We start from the raw sequence: 20,796 nt of genomic DNA, 5'->3' as shown, positions 1-20,796 counted from the left end.
AACACACACAGATACACCACTAACACACACAGACACACTAATAACACACACAGATACACCACTAACACACACAGATACACCACTAACACACACAGATACACCACTAACACACACAGATACACTAATAACACACACCCATACACCACTATCACACACCAACACACTAATAACACACACAGATACACCACTAACACACACCCATACACCACTAATAACACACACAGATACACCACTAACACACACAGATACACCACTAACACACACAGATACACCACTAACACACACCGACACACTAATAACACACACCCATACACCACTAACACACACCGACACACTAATAACACACACCCATACACCACTAACACACACCGACACACTAATAACACACACAGATACACCACTAACACACACCGACACACTAATAACACACACCGATACACCACTAACACACACCGACACACTAATAACACACACAGATACACCACTAACACACACCGACACACTAATAACACACACAGATACACCACTAACACACACCGATACACCACTAACACACACAGATACACCACTAACACACACAGACACACCACTAACACACACCGATACACCACTAACACACACAGATACACCACTAACACACACAGACACACCACTAACACACACAGATACACCACTAACACACACAGATACACCACTAACACACACAGATACACCACTAACACACACAGATACACCACTAACACACACCAACACACTAATAACACACACAGATACACCACTAACACACGCCGACACACCACTAACACACACAGATACACCACTAACACACACATACACCACTAACACACACCGATACACCACTAACACACACAGACACACCACTAAAACACACAGATACACCACTAACACACACAGATACACCACTAACACACACAGATACACCACTAACACACACAGATACACCACTAACACACACAGATACACCACTAACACACACCGACACACTAATAACACACACCCATACACCACTAACACACACCGACACACTAATAACACACACCCATACACCACTAACACACACCGACACACTAATAACACACACAGATACACCACTAACACACACCGACACACTAATAACACACACCGATACACCACTAACACACACCGACACACTAATAACACACACAGATACACCACTAACACACACCGACACACTAATAACACACACAGATACACCACTAACACACACCGATACACCACTAACACACACAGATACACCACTAACACACACAGACACACCACTAACACACACCGATACACCACTAACACACACAGATACACCACTAACACACACAGACACACCACTAACACACACAGATACACCACTAACACACACAGATACACCACTAACACACACAGATACACCACTAACACACACAGATACACCACTAACACACACAGATACACCACTAACACACACCAACACACTAATAACACACACAGATACACCACTAACACACGCCGACACACCACTAACACACACAGATACACCACTAACACACACATACACCACTAACACACACAGACACACCACTAAAACACACAGATACACCACTAACACACACAGATACACCACTAACACACACAGATACACCACTAACACACACAGATACACCACTAACACACACAGATACACCACTAACACACACAGATACACCACTAACACACACCGACACACTAATAACACACACAGATACACCACTAACACACACCGACACACTAATAACAAACACAGATACACCACTAACACACACCGATACACCACTAACACACACAGATACACCACTAACACACACAGATACACCACTAACACACACCGATACACCACTAACACACACAGACACACCACTAACACACGCCGACACACCACTAACACACACAGATACACCACTAACACACACAGATACACCACTAACACACACAGACACACCACTAACACACACCGACACACCACTAACACACACCGACACACTAATAACACACAGATACACCACTAACACACACAGATACACCAATAACACACACAGATACACCACTAACACACACCGATACACCACTAACACACACAGATACACCACTAACACACACCGATACACCACTAACACACACAGATACACCACTAACACACACAGATACACCACTAACACACACCGACACACTAATAACACACACAGATACACCACTAACACACACAGATACACCACTAACACACACAGATACACCACTAACACACACCGACACACTAACAACACACACAGATACACCACTAACACACACCGACACACTAATAACACACACATACACCACTAACACACACCGACACACTAATAACACACGCCGACACACCACTAACACACACAGATACACCACGAACACACACAGATACACCACTAACACACACAGATACACCACTAACACACACAGATACACCACTAACACACACAGATACACCACGAACACACACAGATACACCACTAACACACACAGATACACCACTAACACACACAGATACACCACTAACACACACAGATACACCACTAACACACACAGATACACCACTAACACACGCCGACACACCACTAACACACACAGATACACCACTAACACACGCCGACACACTAATAACACACACAGATACACCACTAACACACACAGATACACCACTAACACACACAGATACACCACTAACACACACAGATACACCACTAACACACACAGATACACCACTAACACACGCCGACACACCACTAACACACACAGATACACCACTAACACACACAGATACACCACTAACACACACAGATACACCACTAACACACACTAACACAATAGAGACTCAGGAACAGGAGAAATCTGTAAACCCAATTAGAATAAACCAAATTACACAAAGACTCAGAACTAAATATCTGAATTATTGGGAAACTGAAACTAAATCTCAAAGTAAAATGCAGTTATTTATTATTTGTTATTATTTGTTGTTATTTGGCCCTAAACAGACACTACAGTGCAGCAGATTATCTGAGCACAGTATCCGACCCTAAATTAAGAAACACCCTGACGAGGTACAGACTGAGCGCACACGACCTGGCCGTGGAGACGGGGCGACACACCCGGTCCTGGCTGCCCCGGGAGGAGAGGTTGTGCCAGCACTGCACTCTCAGTACAGTAGAGACAGAGCTGCACTTCCTCACCCGGTGTACCAAGTACCACCACGTCCGTTCCCAATTCTTCCCTAAATTTAATAACATCATCCCCAACTTCACCTCCCTCCCAGACCCCGACACACTGCCCCACCTACTGGGGGAGCACAGAGAGAGCTGCACACTAGCAGCACTCTATACTTACACCTGCCACCAGGTGAGGGACAGTGGGTGATCATGTCTCATACACACACACAAACTGATTGTTTTACTACCTCATTATTGTAAATATTATACTTTTTATTGTTATTATTTTGCACTATTTTTATTAATATTTTATTCTATTTTATAATTTTTTGCACATGTAACTGTTCTGTATTTTTTTGTTCTTTCTTATTTTTATTGTTATTATTTCTCTGTAACTTTATTTGTCATGCCAATAAAGCTTCTTTTGAGTTTGAGTTGAGATGAGATGTGTACATTACTAGATGATGGTGACTGCAGTGTTGAGTAGCGAAGATAAATATCAACAGGATAGTGACAGGTTCAAGTCATTTCCTTTTCTTTTTCTTTTTTCATTTTGTGGATTTGGCCCTTGTGAATGCGTGGATTGAGTAGATCTGGGATTGTAAACACTTTGTTGTATTTGTGTGTTTATATTGGGAATGTTTGGTTTTCAGTGGGTCAGAAACAGTGATGATGAGGTTGCAGCTCCACTTCAAATCATTTAATTTGAATAATTTAGATATAATTTATTTTCAAAATATTGAAATGAAAGAAAGGTTTGTGGATAGTTTAAAACCCATATTGACAAACTAAATATTCAGATTTTTGTTCCTTGTTTTTAAAATATATCTATGAAAGGAAAGTTTGTTTATAAGGAAAGGGGAAATGAACACAGCCGAATGTTTTAATTCAAAAGTTTGAGTTAAATTTTTAAAGTTTGAGTTTTAAAAATTGAAACAGTACATTTTAACTTGTGTAAACTAGTATATGCTATGTTATAATGGTAATAAAAACAAGTTATTTTTTTCTTAATTCCAAATGTTTAGTTACTAATCTGTAATAAATAAATGAATATTTACAAAAATAAGGTTTGTAGTAGGTGAGGACCATTGATCGATTGTATATAAAAATAATTGTCATTTTTCGAGACATTGATCCTTATTTAAAACAATGTTAATAAATACAAACTTTTTTGTAGGGGGTAAAAAGTTTTTTAGTTTGACAATGCATCAAACTGTAGCAGACTTTAATGGGTTGATTTGTCTGAATAAATGCACAATAAATGTTTTCTACGCTTTTCTGTTAGTTTTAGAGATACGTCATTTCCATTTTGTGGATTTGGCCCTTGTGAATGCATGGATTGAGTAGATCTTGTGTAAGAATTTGTAAAAGAAGTCGTTTGTGTTTTGTGTTTGGTCCAGCACTAATATAGATCTGATCTGAATATTAAAATAACTTTACTGAGCAAACAAATGCTGCTATTGTTCCCAACAAAAGCACTAATGAAATACCAAGCTTGTAGTTTAATAAGTTTATGTAAAAACACTGAAATATAAAAATACAACAAAAGCTGCACTTTAGCTTTAGTCAAGTCAATTTTATTTAGTAATTAGTAATCAGAAGGTTGTTGGTTCAAGCCCCGTTGCTGCAAAGTTGCCACATTTTGGCCCCTGAGCACTTAAACACACATTTCTGTTGAATTGAACTTCTTTCATTTCACTGATCGGTGACCGGTCAGTGCATCACTGGTACCGGTCAGTGCATTGTGGATGTCCCGAGCCAGGCTGACTAAAGCGGGTCGTGCCCGGCCTATAAACTGGAGGAGGGAAGTGACCAGGTCATCATAAGTTCTGGTCTGTATTACAGTACGAGACCAGTACAGTGAGCTGTACATCGTCTGTCCGTCGTTTTCAGTACTGAACTGAACTGAACTGAAAAGAGCTGTACGCAACACCTCCGTAGTACCCTAAACAAGAGCAGAACCATTATTAGTATTATTTACATCACTTCCTATAGTCACTATATATCATATATACATTTACTCTCCACACACACTTACCCTGACCCAGGATTTCCATCGGTGTCTGTTGTAACGGCCATCCCACCGGCCTTCCCGCCATGCTTCCCGCCATGCTTCCCGCCATGCTTCCCGCCTGCCTTCTCGCCGGCTATCCTACAGGTGCCTGTTCTACCTGTCTCCCGCTCTCAGACCCGGTTCCTACCGACGCTACCTGTCGCTCATCCTCAGACACGGTTCCTACATGTGCCTGTTCCACCTGTCTCGCGCCTTGTGACCCGGTTTCTACCATCCTTTCTGGTGAATTCGGTTTGTGCTTGAAGTTTATCCAGACCTTCAGGATGGTGCCGCGCCATTGCCAACATCAACTCTGCATCTTCTACCAAAGATAAACGCGAGAGATAGAGAATGATCTATAGATCAGCTGAATTAAGCGATGACAGTCTGACATTATTATATGACGGTAAATTAAGCTGTTCATTAAGCTGCATTTTATCATTCGGATTTATGAAATCAGTATTAGAATGAAACAGTGGCGTAACGTAAACACTACACATTATTCACCATAATATCATGACTTATGTTTTGTTGTTGGTTCTCATGTATTGTATACAGTACACTATATGACCGGAAGTATGGACACCCCTGCTGATTATTAAGTTCAGGTCCACAACCATTGGTGTATAAAACAATGAGAAAATGAATTGTATGCCTTCAATTCTGTGGCAATAATTCCATGAAGGATGTGTGTGCAAAGCGAGATCATAAAAGACGTGGTTTGGTGAGTTTGGTGTGGCCTCCTTTTGGATGGATTGGAACATATTTGGCTAGTCTCGCAAAGGCTTTGTGATGGAATGGGCACACATTCCTGGTGGCAGCTCATGGTCTGTCTAACAAGCTATTTGTCAAATGTTATGCAGGTGATTCCTGAAAGTTTGGTTTGACCTGAGGTTAGGGTTGCCAACCTGTTATTACTCCATTGTTGAGAAGCGCTGTGGGTCGAGCACAGCTTTTTCCACCCCCGATTTCAATCACATTTACGGTGAAACTAAAGTAACACAAGCTGGTGCTATGGGGGTGCTATGGGGGTGCTATGGGGGCACTGGGGTGGGCATTTTCTCACTGCCCCCCTAAGCAACACAGTACAGAACCGGGGCTGCATGTCAGTGTGAAGATGGATTATGTAAAAATGTTGTTGCACTATTGAGAGAAAATGTTCCATGATGTTCTTTATGTTGTTTTGCCTAAAATATGGTTCTGATTTATTATTATAAAGAATGAAAATAATAAAGCCCAGGGTGTTCCTTATTTCCAGTACCCGGGGTGGCTAATTCAGGTTACACAGTTCTAAATGAATTAAAAATCAACCATTTTAATTATTTTGCTAAATTAACCCACATTCATTTTATGGTTGAATGGCTTTTGTATAAACATCTAAATTCGGCTAATGTTCTACTCCAGTAAACGGTTTGCTAAATTACCCACAATGCATTGTTGGTCTGTTAGCTTCTAGTACCACAACTTTTGTAACAGAGGCGCAGTGTCGTTTCTTTTCATGAAAGTGTTTTGTAAGTATTTAAACACTTTTATAAAGTAAATATTTAAACATATACTCATCCTATTTGATTTATTTTTATGCGTTAGTGTTTCATTTATCAGTTCGCCACACGCTTTTACTGAATCAAACAACAGGGAGTCGATTTAAAAAGAGTCGATTCTTTGATTCCATCCCTCAGGATGTTCTGTCGGTTTGTCCTTAATTATTGAAATGTATTCCTGTAGCAAATATTTAAGTTGTATCGATCTATTCTTATTAAAACTATGTCTATATATTACTGTAAACTATAGGTAACACATCTCGATAGATCTATATATTGTTATAAAATATAGGTGGCACAATTGATTGACCTGTTGTAGCGGACTTTGAAGAGGTCGGACAGCTCAGGACACCAACCACCCGGAGTCAAGACTGGAACCATTTATTCTGAGCATGACATGGGAGCACAATTAACACACACACACACACACACACACACACACACACACGTATCAGCATTCACCATGCGACTGTCTAACTTTTTCTTAACTTTTGATATATATATACATATATATATATATATATTTTATAACCATATCTATGAAATTTTAAACATATAGTATAATAAGAAATATGTAAATATTATAATATATAGATATATGTCAATATTATCATGTAGAAATATGTAGATTACAAACAAAACAACAATATATGAAACAAATTTATAACATTAAACAGTAGAAATACAATAAACATACCTGAACATGACATGGGAGCTAAATTAGCGCGCACACACACACACGTGCACACTCTCGCTCCTGCACGAGGCAGAAAATAAACTCGTATTAAACACAAAAATCATGGTTAAAATCACCACCTACACTTCCAATTTAGTAAAAAGAATGTCTAATCACCTTCACAGTGCTTCAATAGTATATTTTTAACAAAATTTTACAATTTATAAAACTTTAGAAACAAAATAGTAGAGAGATCGCACAGCTTACCCGTATCATGGTGTCGCGCTAATTAATGCTCCTCATGCAACAAACTGAGCGGAACCTCCCCCCAAAAATCTTATCTTACAAATGTACATATTTAAACAACATAAAGCTTTGGGGAGCTCATACAGATATTATATAATATATAATATGTATATATATATATATAATAACTATTATTATATTTTCTTTATGTATATAAAATAAAATATTACAAATTAATTAAAATCAAAAATACTATTGCCACACTGTCTCAGACATTTATCTCAAATTAGTATTTATTTATTTGTGATGATTGTAACGTGATGTTTTACACTTTAGTTCCATACATGACAGTACAGGTAGTTACTGCTTACACAAGATTCATCAGTTCACAAGTTTAATACCAAACACAGTCATGAACTATTTACTGTCTCCAGTTCACCTCACTTGCATGTCTTTGGACTGTGGGAGAAACCGGAGCACCCAGAGGAAACCCACGCAGACACGGGAAAGAACCCACCAGTAAATCGAGCCCAGGACCTTATTGCTGTGAGGTGACAGTGTTACCCACTGATCCACCATGTGGCCCATACATCTCAAATAATGGTGTCATTTTTAAACTCATTTATTAACAACAACAACAATAATAATAATAATAATAATAATAATAACACATTCTGAGTCTCTGGAGGATGAGTGTCTACATGTTTGTGTAGTTTGGGTGTGATTTGTTAAATCATTGTCACGCACGAAAGTAGTGTCCGTTTTGTTGTGGCTTTTAATAAAACACATTCAACTCAGAACCCATACATGTTAATCATGGCTGCCTCTCTAACCCTCTAGTCTCGTAAGTGATCTCGCGATAGGTCACTTTTATTATCAGAACACTACAATCATCTACTGTCACACTGCACCTGAAATAAACAGCTAACAATGCTACAAATCAGTAAATAATGTTCACAAGAACTTTTAAATAATAAAGTTAAATGAGATGAAATCTGTAGAGCTGCTCTAAACATCTACCATTACAATAATACCTCCAGTTACGTTCTATGTAGGTAGGTAGATAGATAGATAGATAGATAGATAGATAGATAGATAGATAGATAGATAGATAGATAGATAGATAGATAGATAGATAGATAGATAGATAGATAGATAGATAGATAGATAGATAGATAGATACAGTGTATCACAAAAGTAAGTACACCCCTCACATTTCTGCAAATATTTTATTATATCTTTTCATGGGACGACACTATAGACATGAAACTTGGATATAACTTAGAGTAGTCAGTGTACAGCTTGTATATCAGTGTAGATTTACTGTCTTCTGAAAATAACTCAACACACAGCCATTAATGTCTAAATAGCTGCAACATAAGTGAGTACACCCCACAGTGAACATGTCCACATTGTGCCCAAAGTGTGAATATTTTGTGTGACCACCATTATTATCCAGCACTGCCTTAACCCTCCTGGGCATGGAATTCACCAGAGCTGCACAGGTTGCTACTGGAATCCTCTTCCACTCCTCCATGATGACATCACGGAGCTGGTGGATGTTAGACACCTTGAACTCCTCCACCTTCCACTTGAGGATGCGCCACAGGTGCTCAATTGGGTTTAGTCCATCACCTTTACCTTCAGCTTCCTCAGCAAGGCAGTCGTCATCTTGGAGGTTGTGTTTGGGGTCGTTATCCTGTTGGAAAACTGCCATGAGGCCCAGTTTTCGAAGGGAGGGGATCATGCTCTGTTTCAGGATGTCACAGTACATGTTGGAATTCATGTTTTCCTCAATGAACTGCAGCTCCCCAGTGCCAGCAACACTCATACAGCCCAAGACCATGATGCTACCACCACCATGCTCGACTGTAGGCAAGATACAGTCGTCTTGGTACTTCTCACCAGGGCGCCGCCACACATGCTGGACACCATCTGAGCCAAACAAGTTTATCTTGGTCTCGTCAGACCACAGGGCGTTCCAGTAATCCATGTTCTTGGACTGCTTGTCTTCAGCAAACTGTTTGCTGGCTTTCTTGTGCGTCAGCTTCCTTCTGGGATGACGACCATGCAGACCGAGTTGATACAGTGTGCAGCGTATGGTCTGAGCACTGACAGGCTGACCTCCCATGTCTTCAACCTCTGCAGCAATGCTGGCAGCACTCATGTGTCTATTTTTTAAAGCCAACCTCTGGATATGACGCCGAACACGTGGACTCGACTTCTTTGGTCGACCCTGGCGAAGCCTGTTCCGAGTGGAACCTGTCCTGGAAAACCGCTGTATGACCTTGGCCACCATGCTGTAGCTCAGTTTCAGGGTGTTAGCAATCTTCTTATAGCCCAGGCCATCTTTGTGGAGAGCAATAATTCCATTTCTCACATCCTCAGAGAGTTATTTGCCATGAGGTGCCATGTTGAATATCCAGTGGCCAGTATGAGAGAATTGTACCCAAAACACCAAATTTAACAGCCCTGCTCCCCATTTACACCTGGGACCTTGACACATGACACCAGGGAGGGACGACGACACATTTGGGCACAATTTGGACATGTTCACTGTGGGGTGTACTCACTTATGTTGCAGCTATTTCAGACTCAGACTCAGACTCAGCTTTATTGTCATTCAACCACGTACATGATAGAACGAAATACAGTTTCCCAGGTCTCGGTGTGTGTGACATGAAGAAAATAAAATAGAATAAGATATAGAATAATATAGAATAAACTAAGATAAGTAATAAAAATTTAGAACAAACTGAGAAACTAAAAAGAGTACAAGTACAAAGTATTTATAAGTATTGCACAACTGCAGCAGCTTATGTTTACTAAAGTGCATGATTGCAAAAGGTGTAGCAGCAACAATCCTAAGATTGTCAAAGTGACAGTGTGCCAGTTGTGTCCAGCCATTAGCTCCGATGAGCTATACTGTATTGCTATTCTACTGACAGTAGTTGTACTAACTTTAACACTAACACCGAGAGCTGGAGAAGCCGCTGCACTACTGCGCGCCGCCATCTTAAACATTAATGGCTGTGTGTTGAGTTATTTTCAGAAGACACTGGAGGGGCTTGAACCAGCGACCTTTTGATTACTAGTCCATTTTCTTAACCACTAGGCCTATTTGAAGAACAGTTGTTGTGAGAGCTCAGGTGCTCCGGATGGCCGCAGAAAAGTTAGAGGGCCGGGCGAACACACACACAGACACAACTGTAGACGTTCCAATAACGGCTCCTTTATTACTGCAGTGACCATGTAAAGTCACACGAGTGACCAAAGGTTTGGCTATAGCAGCCCGGCCGTGTATATTGACCCTGTGGAGCTCCCGACGGACAGTTCTGGTGGAAACAGGAGAGTTGAGGTGCACATTTAATTCTGCCGTGATTTGGGCAGCCGTGGTTTTATGTTTTTGGATACGATCCGGGTTAGCACCCGAACATCCCTTTCAGACAGCTTCCTCTTGCGTCCACAGTTAATCCTGTTGGATGTGGTTTGTCCTTCTTGGTGGTATGCTGACATTACCCTGGATACCGTGGCTCTTGATACATCACAAAGACTTGCTGTCTTGGTCACAGATGCGCCAGCAAGACGTGCACCAACAATTTGTCCTCTTTTGAACTCTGGTATGTCACCCATAATGTTGTGTGCATTGCAATATTTTGAGCAAAACTGTGCTCTTACCCTGCTAATTGAACCTTCACACTCTGCTCTTACTGGTGCAATGTGCAATTAATGAAGATTGGCCACCAGACTGGTCCAATTTAGCCATGAAACCTCCCACACTAAAATGACAGGTGTTTCAGTTATTTTGTCCAACCCTGTATATAGAGAGGTTAGATATAAGTTAGCTCTATTACAACAGGGCATTTTACAACAGCTCCACCTTCCCCACACTCAACTCTCACTAGATGTCTCTTAACACAGTGAATCACCTAATATGTGTGTATACAGATACATCACAGCATAAAGCAGACTTGTTCTACAGTTAGTCATTGTACAACAGTGTTAAAAGTTGCTCATGTTTATGTATAAATGACTTTAGCGCCATCTTTTGGTCATATGCCGCAATCACCTTTTCCGGTGAGGATGATCCGCCCCAGACTGAGTGAGCACTGCTGGGGGGGTCGGATAAGCAAATCCCCCATGCAGGGGCAGGGAAACATTCTGTTTTGTTTTGTTTTGGTAGTTTAGTTTCTAACTGCAGTTTGAAATGTTTTGTTAGTACTTTTTGTGGGGCTTTAACTCACCCCCGAAGCTGATTGCTGCTTAAAAGAAAATAAAAGAATTTAGGCTGTAATTTACTGTTTCTTGGCCTATTTTGTTTTTCTATTGTTTGTTCTGGAGGCGGGCTGAAGGAAGGGGTGTCCGGTGTCCCTATGTCCCCACGTCCAGTCTGGTTTGGCTGACAGTAGATTTTTTATAAGAAAGAGTAGTTTGTTTATAAGAAAAGGGGAAATGAACACAGCTGAATGTTTTAATTCAAAAGTTTTTGTTTAATTTTTAAGGTTTGAGTTTTTAAGATTGAAACATTTTTATATTAAATATTAAAGATATTTATATAAAATAATCAAATTTTTAACTTGTGTAAACTAGTATATGCTATATAATGTTATAATGGTAATAAAAATGTTTTTTTTTTTCAGAATTCTGCACATTTTATACTCTTAATTCCAAATGTCCAGTTATTAATCTGTAATAAATAAATTAATATTTACAAAAATAAGGTTTGTAGTAGGTGAGGATCATTGGTTGTATATAAAAATACTTTTACATGAAATAATGACATTTTTCGAGACTTTAACAGATTTTAGTCAATTTTATTTAGTAATTAGTAATCAGATGGTTCTTGGTTCAAGTCCCTGCTGCTGCAAAGTTGCCACATTTAGGCCCCTGAGCCAGGACTTAAACACACATTTTTTAAAAATTGAATTTCTTTCATTTCACTGACCGGTGACGTTATTGGTACCAATCAGTGCATTACTGGTACCACCGGTCAGTGCATCACTGGTACCACCGGTCAGTGCATCACTGGTACCACCGGTCAGTGCACCACTGGTACCACCGGTCAGTGCATTACTGGTACCACCGGTCAGTGCATTACTGGTACCACCGGTCAGTGCGTTTTGGATGTCCCGAGCCAGGCTAACTAGAACGGGTCGTGCCTGGCCTACAAACTTCAGGAGGGAGGAGAACAGATTTGCTCCAGGAGATCTGATGTATATTTCAGTGCGAGAGCTGTACTGTGTGCACATCTGTCCGTTTGGAGTCCTGTACTGAAAACCGCTGTACTCAAAGCTGCTGTAGTACCCTGAACAAGAGCAGAACCGTTATTAGTTCCTATATACTCACTATATATAATATATACATTTACTCTCCACACACACTTACCATAATCCTGCATTCTCTCTGGTGTCTGTTCTAACGGCCATCCTGCAGGCCATCCCACCGGTGCCTGCTCTACCCGCCTCAGGCCCCGGGACCCGGTTCCTACCGGTGCCACCTGTCGCTGGTCCTGAAACCCGGTTCCTACCGGTGCCACCTGTCGCTGGTCCTGAAACCCGGTTCCTACCGGTGCCACCTGTCGCTCATCCTGAAACCCGGTTCCTACCGGTGCCACCTGTCCCTCAAACCCGGTTCCTACCGGTGCCACCTGTCCCTCAAACCCGGTTCCTACCGGTGCCACCTGTCGCCCGCCCTCAAACCCGGTTCCTACCGGTACCACCTGTCCCTCAAACCCGGTTCCTACCGGTGCCACCTGTCCCTCAAACCCGGTTCCTACCGGTGCCACCTGTCGCTGGTCCTGAAACCCGGTTCCTACCGGTGCCACCTGTCGCCCGCCCTCAAACCCGGTTCCTACCGGTACCACCTGTCCCTCAAACCCGGTTCCTACCGGTGCCACCTGTCCCTCAAACCCGGTTCCTACCGGTGCCACCTGTCGCTGGTCCTGAAACCCGGTTCCTACCGGTGCCACCTGTCCCTCAAACCCGGTTCCTACCGGTACCACCTGTCCCTCAAACCCGGTTCCTACCGGTGCCACCTGTCCCTCAAACCCGGTTCCTACCGGTACCACCTGTCCCTCAAACCCGGTTCCTACCGGTGCCACCTGTCGCTGGTCCTGAAACCCGGTTCCTACCGGTGCCACCTGTCCCTCAAACCCGGTTCCTACCGGTGCCACCTGTCGCTGGTCCTGAAACCCGGTTCCTACCGGTGCCACCTGTCCCTCAAACCCGGTTCCTACCGGTGCCACCTGTCCCTCAAACCCGGTTCCTACCGGTGTCTGTTCCACTATGCTCCCGCCCTCAGGAATGTGTTCCTCCGCCTCCGCCGCCTCCGCGACACCTCTGGTGCTCTTGCGCGCTTTACACCATTTTTGGTAGAGTAAATAACAGCCGGCCGCAGCAGCAGCTGTAACGCCGACCGCGACACCCGCTGAGCGCAGTCCGCCCCCCGATATAAAGCCCTGGAACGCCATGCTAAACACGGTGAGTGTGAGAGAGTAACCGCCGCGTGTGTGTCCTGTATCTCTGTCAGTGAAGAGTGATGGAGGATCCGGCTCTCCCCGCTATTTATACCCGGTGTGGAGTGGAATCCTTACTACGTCATAAAGGTTTCATCCACCTGTAGGTACCACGTCACTCTACACGTCACTCTAATACCGGGATTCATAACCAAACACACAGTGTGTGTGTGTGTGTGTGGGGGGGGGGTGTTAGTTGTTACTGAGTTAGTTGTTTAACAGAAGGAGGAAGATCATTTCCAACAGAAGCTGATAGATGAATGATGAAGCAGACACACACACACACACACACACACACACACACACACACACAGCTCACCAGCCGTGCAGCATATCAGCAGCTCATGTGGATTTAAGCTCTACACACCGAACACCCTGTAACTCTCATCAGTTCAGTACAGCATCATTTCTGTGTATCCTCAGTAACAGGGTTAGGCTGGTAAAGTCTCACCTATCAAAAATATAACGGGTCTTACACCAGCATAGGAACAAACAAGCTCCATCTCACAATCACATTTATGCTCCGTTTTACTTCAATAATTACTCAAAAAAATAATGAACATAAAAAATCACAATATTTCATAATGCTTTGCTATCGTTGCAAAATGAAAGCCAACCGTAAGCAGCAGAACCGCGACCCAGATCAGTCACACAGCAACAGAAAATCATAAGCACTTACAGGAGTTGGACAAAATAACTGAAACACCTGTCATTTTAGTGTGGGAGGTTTCATGGCTAAATTGGACCAGTCTGGTGGCCAATCTTCATTAATTGCACATTGCACCAGTAAGAGCAGAGTGTGAAGGTTCAATTAGCAGGGTAAGAGCACAGTTTTGCTCAAAATATTGCAATGCACACAACATTATGGGTGACATACCAGAGTTCAAAAGAGGACAAATTGTTGGTGCACGTCTTGCTGGCGCATCTGTGACCAAGACAGCAAGTCTTTGTGATGTATCAGGAGCCACGGTATCCAGGGTAATGTCAGCATACCACCAAGAAGGACAAACCACATCCAACAGGATTAACTGTGGACGCAAGAGGAAGCTGTCTGAAAGGGATGTTCGGGTGCTAACCCGGATCGTATCCAAAAAACATAAAACCACGGCTGCCCAAATCACGGCAGAATTAAATGTGCACCTCAACTCTCCTGTTTCCACCAGAACTGTCCGTCGGGAGCTCCACAGGGTCGATATACACGGCCGGGCTGCTATAGCCAAACCTTTGGTCACTCGTGCCGATGCCAAACGTCGGTTTCAATGGTGCAAGGAGCGCAAATCTTGGGCTGTGGACAATGTGAAACATGTATTGTTCTCTGATGAGTCCACCTTTACTGTTTTCCCCACATCCGGGAGAGTTACGGTGTGGAGAAGCCCCAAAGAAGCGTACCACCCAGACTGTTGCATGCCCAGAGTGAAGCATGGGGGTGGATCAGTGATGGTTTGGGCTGCCATATCATGGCATTCCCTTGGCCCGATACTCGTGCTAGATGGGCGCGTCACTGCCAAGGACTACCGAACCATTCTGGAGGACCATGTGCATCCAATGGCGGTGCCGTGTATCAGGATGACAATGCACCAATACACACAGCAAGACTGGTGAAAGATTGGTTTGATGAACATGAAAGTGAAGTTGAACATCTCCCATGGCCTGCACAGTCACCAGATCTAAATATTATTGAGCCACTTTGGGGTGTTTTGGAGAAGCGAGTCAGGAAACGTTTTCCTCCACCAGCATCACGTAGTGATCTGGCCACTATCCTGCAAGAAGAATGGCTTAAAATCCCTCTGACCACTGTGCAGGACTTGTATATGTCATCTCCAAGACGAATTGACGCTGTATTGGCCGCAAAAGGAGGCCCTACACCATACTAATAAATTATTGTGGTCTAAAACCAGGTGTTTCAGTTATTTTGTCCAACCCCTGTATGTGCTTACCTGATCCATATCCATGTGCTGTTCCATTAGGGATATAATCCACAAGACCTTCCTGTATGTTTCCAGATGATATAAATCCATCCCCAACTGTTTTATCCTCCTAACTAATGTAAACTATTGTAGATCATTATTTATTCTCTCGGCTTTCCCGGTTAAAAGCTTAAATTTTATCATTTATACAATTTAAATTGTCATTTATACCTCCAGTTACGTTCTATGTATATATTTTACCACCCTTAGAGGCTTCCAGGTTACAGTTTTCCATCTACATTAACAATACAAACATTATAATTACAGATCTGTATTAACAAAACTTCTTGTGTATTAGCCAACTTCTGTGCACTGATAAAAATAAATAATTGCATAGATAGTAAATACGCTATATGTGCATGAACAGTAGTGTAGGTTAGCTGTACGTTCATTAAATATACATTTAATAAAATTTATTTGATAATACAGATAAATAAAGTTTTTCGTGTATAACCAACAGACTGGTGAGTATATAAACATAATTGTGTACATCAGGTTTGGATCCTGATCTGAAACAGTGGTTAATAGAAGTGCTTTAAAATATTTATCATATTTTGTCTGATTATCTGATTTAATATTAAAGCCTTGATTATTCAGGACTAGTTAGATTTCTGTAGCAGGATTAGTTTATTTGTGTTGCGAGTGTTTTGTCTGTAGCTCAGTAGGCAGAGCTCTGAAATTGTAGCAGAAATGGTTGGACCCTTGAGCATGGCTTTATCTATCAAAGCTCTGACCCCAGCTTCTAAACAAACTAGCTGGAACATGGTGAGTAGTTTACTCTAGATGAACGTACACTCATGTGTGTGCATGTGTGTACCTGTACTCTGTGCTGTTGTACTTTTGATGATCCACCTGACCAGGCAGCAGTTCAGTATTGGTGAGAATGAAAGGCGTGGCTTGATGATGTGGAGATCAGCGCTGCTTCCTACCTGTGCCAGTGTCTGCCCGTCAGTACCAGAGTGTAAAACAGCGCCTACACACTTCTGACCCACAGCCTGAGAGAAAGAGAGAGGTGATGATGATGATGATGATGGTGTCACTGAAGCGGAAAAGTCTGACTAGTTTAATTAGTTTAGGTTGTGTTTATAGATCTGGTAGATGGTGTTCGGGGCATTGATGGTGTTTGTGGGGTTGTTGGTGGTGCTGGTGGTGTTTATGACTCTCACTGTGGTTCAGTAGAGTTGGAAAAAAGGACAGAATCACAAATTCTGCTCTCTACCAGAAAATCCTGAGGTAAAGCGTTGCGTAATGTGATTTTATTGTGAACAGGATTTGACCCTAAACAGGGAGAAGATTCAGTAGGATTCTTGTGGGACACAAAGAGGAAGGTTCACTTTATTTTCTGATATAAATATGTTACATTCATTATTATAATCTGAACATAATTATACATTTTTATCAGTATTAAATCCACAATCCTCTGTTTCAGGTATGTGGCTCTTTAATTAAAAGTCCAGGTCGCTGTGAGCAGGGTTCGAACCTGCGCGGGGAGACCCCATTGGATTTCGAATCCAACGCCTTAACCTCTCGGCCATCACAGCTGTATAAGGGACGATTCTTAGCTGTTTCCTGTACTGGGGTTTCATAAGTTCTATTCTTTAACAATAGTTTACATTATGAGACAGGATATAAACAGAATATAAAGAATATCAGCCCAGCACGCTCACTTTAAAGTTAAATAATAATATAAGATTGTAATAAATGCTAAAATTAGTTTAAAATCAGTTTTCTTACCGTCTGATCTTTTCCTCTTTCTGCTTTTTCTTGTTTGCATGTTTCCATGGTCTCCAGTCTGTATGAAAGCCGCTGAGACGTTCCTCCAGTGTCGCAGTGCAGCTCAGTGATGTTGTGAAGCCGAGAGAGAGGAAAGGACAGAGCGAACCCGAGAGGGGACGAAGAGCCCGAACATCTCACGTGTCCTTCAGAGTAAGTCGTCCTATAGATCCGCTCACTACACAACAACTACGCAAACAATGAAGGTGCACAGAGACTGTTATAAAACTTTAATAAAAGAATTCCTTTAATATTAACTGTGTTTCTCTGGGATTTCAATCTTCCACCCAGTGACACTGAATTAGCAAAAAGCACCAAAGGTTTCATTTTACTTCAAACTGAGGTGAATAATAAACTCACAGCAGCAACAGTGAAACGTGGTGGTGGTAGTGTGATGATGTGGATGCTTTGCAGCTTCAGGTCCTGAGTGATATTACAGAACCATAAATTCTGCTCTCTATCGGAAAATCCTGATATATATTTATATAATAAAATTAACTCACTGTGGTTTGTGGTTTCAGTTAATTAAAATGAACAGAACCACAGATTCTGCTCTCAACCAGAAAACCCTGAGGTAAAACATTGTGATGTTACGTATAGGAAGATAATTTGTATTACATTAATCATGATCTGATTGTAATCATACGACTTTATCAGTGTTTATCAGTATATAAGTTATGCTTTCATTAAAACTCACGATCGCTGTGAGCAGGGTTCGAACCTGCGCGGGGAGACCCCATTGGATTTCAAGTCCAACGCCTTAACCACTCGGCCATCACAGCTGTACACAGATGCTTTAGACCTGAAGGTGTCTGGTACTTCCTACATTAATTAATCAAATTTGGAGCATTTGTGGGTCCATCCATCCGTATACTGTAAGTTTCCCTGAAGCAGCAAAGCATCCACATCATCACACTACCACCACCACACTTCACTGTTAGTATGATAATCATATTGTTGTTGATGTTGTTGTTGAATTGGTTAAGTTTTTGTTAGATAGCTCCTTTTTTCCTCAAGCTGTGATGGCCGAGTGGTTAAGTGGGTGATCAAACTCATTCTTCATGACGTTCCTCATCTTAGGACCTGATTGGTGTTTTTACAACTATGAACTTCTGGTCACATGTGCAGATCCTTAATGAAAATACACACAGTCGCTGTGAGCAGGGTTTGAACCTGCACGGGGAGACCCCATTGGATTTCAAGTCCAACGCCTTAACCTCTCCGCCATGATGCATGATACGTGGACACCTAAAGTACGGCACGTCAGAGGTTCTGAACCATGAATTCTGCTCTCCACCAGAAAATCAGGAGGGAAAATGTGTGATGGCCGAGTGGTTAAGGCGTTGTACTTGAAATCCAATGGGGTCTCCCCACGCAGGTTCGAACCCTGCTCACAGCGACTGTCTGAGTTTTGATTAAACCTCTAAGTGAGAGCAGAAGATGGTGAATCCAGATGATTAGGAGATGATCAGTGTGCGTGATCAAACTCATCCTTCATGGACTGATGTTCCTCATCTTAGTCACGTTACATTCTGTTCTACCACATCATCACACTACCACCACCACGTTTCACTGTTAGTATGATGCTCTTATTGTTGATGATGTTCTGTGAACAAATTTTCTTTATTTATATATAATGACTCTCGTTGTGGTTTAGTGGAGTCCCAAAAATGTACAATTAATAAAGCTGACAGAAGCACAGACAATGCTCTCTACCTGAGCAGGGTGAGTTTATTAGAACAGCCAGAAATTAAATTATTTATAACAGCCTTTATTAAATTACACACAGTCGCTGTGAGCAGGGCTCGAACCTGCGCGGGGAGACCCCATCGGCTTTCAAGTCCAACGCCTTAACCACTCGGCCATCACAGCTGTGCTGTAAATGATTCCTCTCTGTCCTCTCTGTGATGTGATGTGATGGCCGAGTGGTTAAGGTGTTGGACTTGAAATCCGATGGGGTCTCCCTGCGCAGGTTCGAACCCTGCTCACAGCGACTGTCAGTGTTTTGATTAAACCTCTAAGTGAGAGCAGAAGATGATCCTTTTCATTAAGGATGTACAGTATATGGGAACAGAAGATTGAGATTCCAAGGTTCAGAATGAGCTTGTTGCTGTAGAGGAGTCCCAATGGAACATGATGTTCTGAATTCTCATTGGGAGTGATGAGTTAGCGTGGTTAGCATAGCATCTCTCACTGCAGTTCTACCTCAGCTAATCCATTTAAAGCAACACCCAGATCAATAGAAGTCTCAGCAGGACTCTGTCCCACGTCTAGTGTTTCTAAACCCAAGCTTTGGTAAAAGGAGACGCCCGAAACCTCTGAGCCGCCCTAAATTTAGGCCTGAAATTCTCCCAGTGCAGTGAGAGACTCTTAGAGGAGAGAAATACAGAATTACTGCAGAATTATTTCAGTTCCTTTTAGTTCCTGAGAGGAGAAAAAGGAAACGTTGCTTATTGATCAGTGTTTGGTGAGATGTGTGTGGAGATCACGTTAGCTAGGAGGCTTGCCGCTACAGCTGTGATGGCCGAGTGGTTAAGGCGTTGGACTTGAAATCCAATGGGGTCTCCCAGCTCAGGTTCAAACCCTGCTCACAGTGACTGTCTGAGTTTTGATTAAACCTCTAAGTGAGAGCAGAAGATGGTGGATCAGGATGATCAGGAGATGATCAGTGTGAGAGATCAAACTCGTCCTTCATGGACTGATGTTCCTCATCTTATGAGCTCATTAGTGTCTCTACAACTGCACAACAACACTGAGCTCCTTCTAAACTACAGAATCTGATCCTTAACAAAAATACAG

General features: G+C 42.2%; 1 protein-coding gene, 1 long non-coding RNA gene and 6 other non-coding genes across 11 annotated transcripts; 3 read left to right on the top strand and 5 right to left on the bottom strand.

Annotated features, from left to right (window-relative positions):
* Positions 1–4,782: 4,782 nt before the first annotated feature.
* LOC134332491 (uncharacterized) lies at positions 4,783–7,794 on the bottom strand. The gene is made up of 5 exons (XR_010015254.1): positions 7,765–7,794; positions 7,519–7,578; positions 7,132–7,207; positions 5,266–5,602; positions 4,783–5,172 (listed from the first exon to the last, which is right to left on the bottom strand). It is a non-coding gene; the product is annotated as an uncharacterized LOC134332491 (long non-coding RNA).
* Positions 7,795–12,536: 4,742 nt separating this feature from the next.
* LOC134332464 (S-antigen protein-like) lies at positions 12,537–14,282 on the bottom strand. Of its 4 annotated transcripts, none has more exons than XM_063014124.1 (3): positions 13,568–14,282; positions 13,129–13,528; positions 12,537–13,048 (listed from the first exon to the last, which is right to left on the bottom strand). In XM_063014124.1, the coding sequence occupies exons 1-3, from the start codon at positions 14,210–14,212 to the stop codon at positions 12,681–12,683; spliced, it is 1,413 nt and encodes a 470-aa protein (XP_062870194.1). In that variant the 5' UTR covers positions 14,213–14,282; the 3' UTR covers positions 12,537–12,680. The 4 variants fall into 4 exon arrangements, with proteins under 4 accessions (XP_062870194.1, XP_062870193.1, XP_062870195.1 ...); XM_063014123.1 differs by having other exon boundaries at positions 13,129–13,843; positions 13,883–14,282; XM_063014125.1 differs by having other exon boundaries at positions 13,129–13,843; positions 13,955–14,282.
* A 3,401-nt stretch (positions 14,283–17,683) lies between these two features.
* trnas-cga (transfer RNA serine (anticodon CGA)) lies at positions 17,684–17,765 on the bottom strand. The gene has a single exon. It is a non-coding gene; the product is annotated as a tRNA-Ser (tRNA).
* Positions 17,766–18,697: 932 nt separating this feature from the next.
* On the bottom strand, positions 18,698–18,779 carry trnas-uga (transfer RNA serine (anticodon UGA)). The gene has a single exon. It is a non-coding gene; the product is annotated as a tRNA-Ser (tRNA).
* A 536-nt stretch (positions 18,780–19,315) lies between these two features.
* trnas-uga (transfer RNA serine (anticodon UGA)) lies at positions 19,316–19,396 on the top strand. The gene has a single exon. It is a non-coding gene; the product is annotated as a tRNA-Ser (tRNA).
* Positions 19,397–19,787: 391 nt separating this feature from the next.
* On the bottom strand, positions 19,788–19,869 carry trnas-uga (transfer RNA serine (anticodon UGA)). Its single transcript has one exon. It is a non-coding gene; the product is annotated as a tRNA-Ser (tRNA).
* Positions 19,870–19,908: 39 nt separating this feature from the next.
* On the top strand, positions 19,909–19,990 carry trnas-uga (transfer RNA serine (anticodon UGA)). Its single transcript has one exon. It is a non-coding gene; the product is annotated as a tRNA-Ser (tRNA).
* A 521-nt stretch (positions 19,991–20,511) lies between these two features.
* trnas-uga (transfer RNA serine (anticodon UGA)) lies at positions 20,512–20,593 on the top strand. The gene has a single exon. It is a non-coding gene; the product is annotated as a tRNA-Ser (tRNA).
* Positions 20,594–20,796: the final 203 nt, after the last annotated feature.

The sequence above is a fragment of the Trichomycterus rosablanca genome, chromosome 18 (assembly GCF_030014385.1).
Source record: "Trichomycterus rosablanca isolate fTriRos1 chromosome 18, fTriRos1.hap1, whole genome shotgun sequence".
Classification (NCBI taxonomy): Eukaryota; Metazoa; Chordata; class Actinopteri; order Siluriformes; family Trichomycteridae; genus Trichomycterus; species Trichomycterus rosablanca.
Note: the sequence above shows the minus strand (reverse complement) of the source record. Positions and strands in the feature narration are given on the sequence as shown.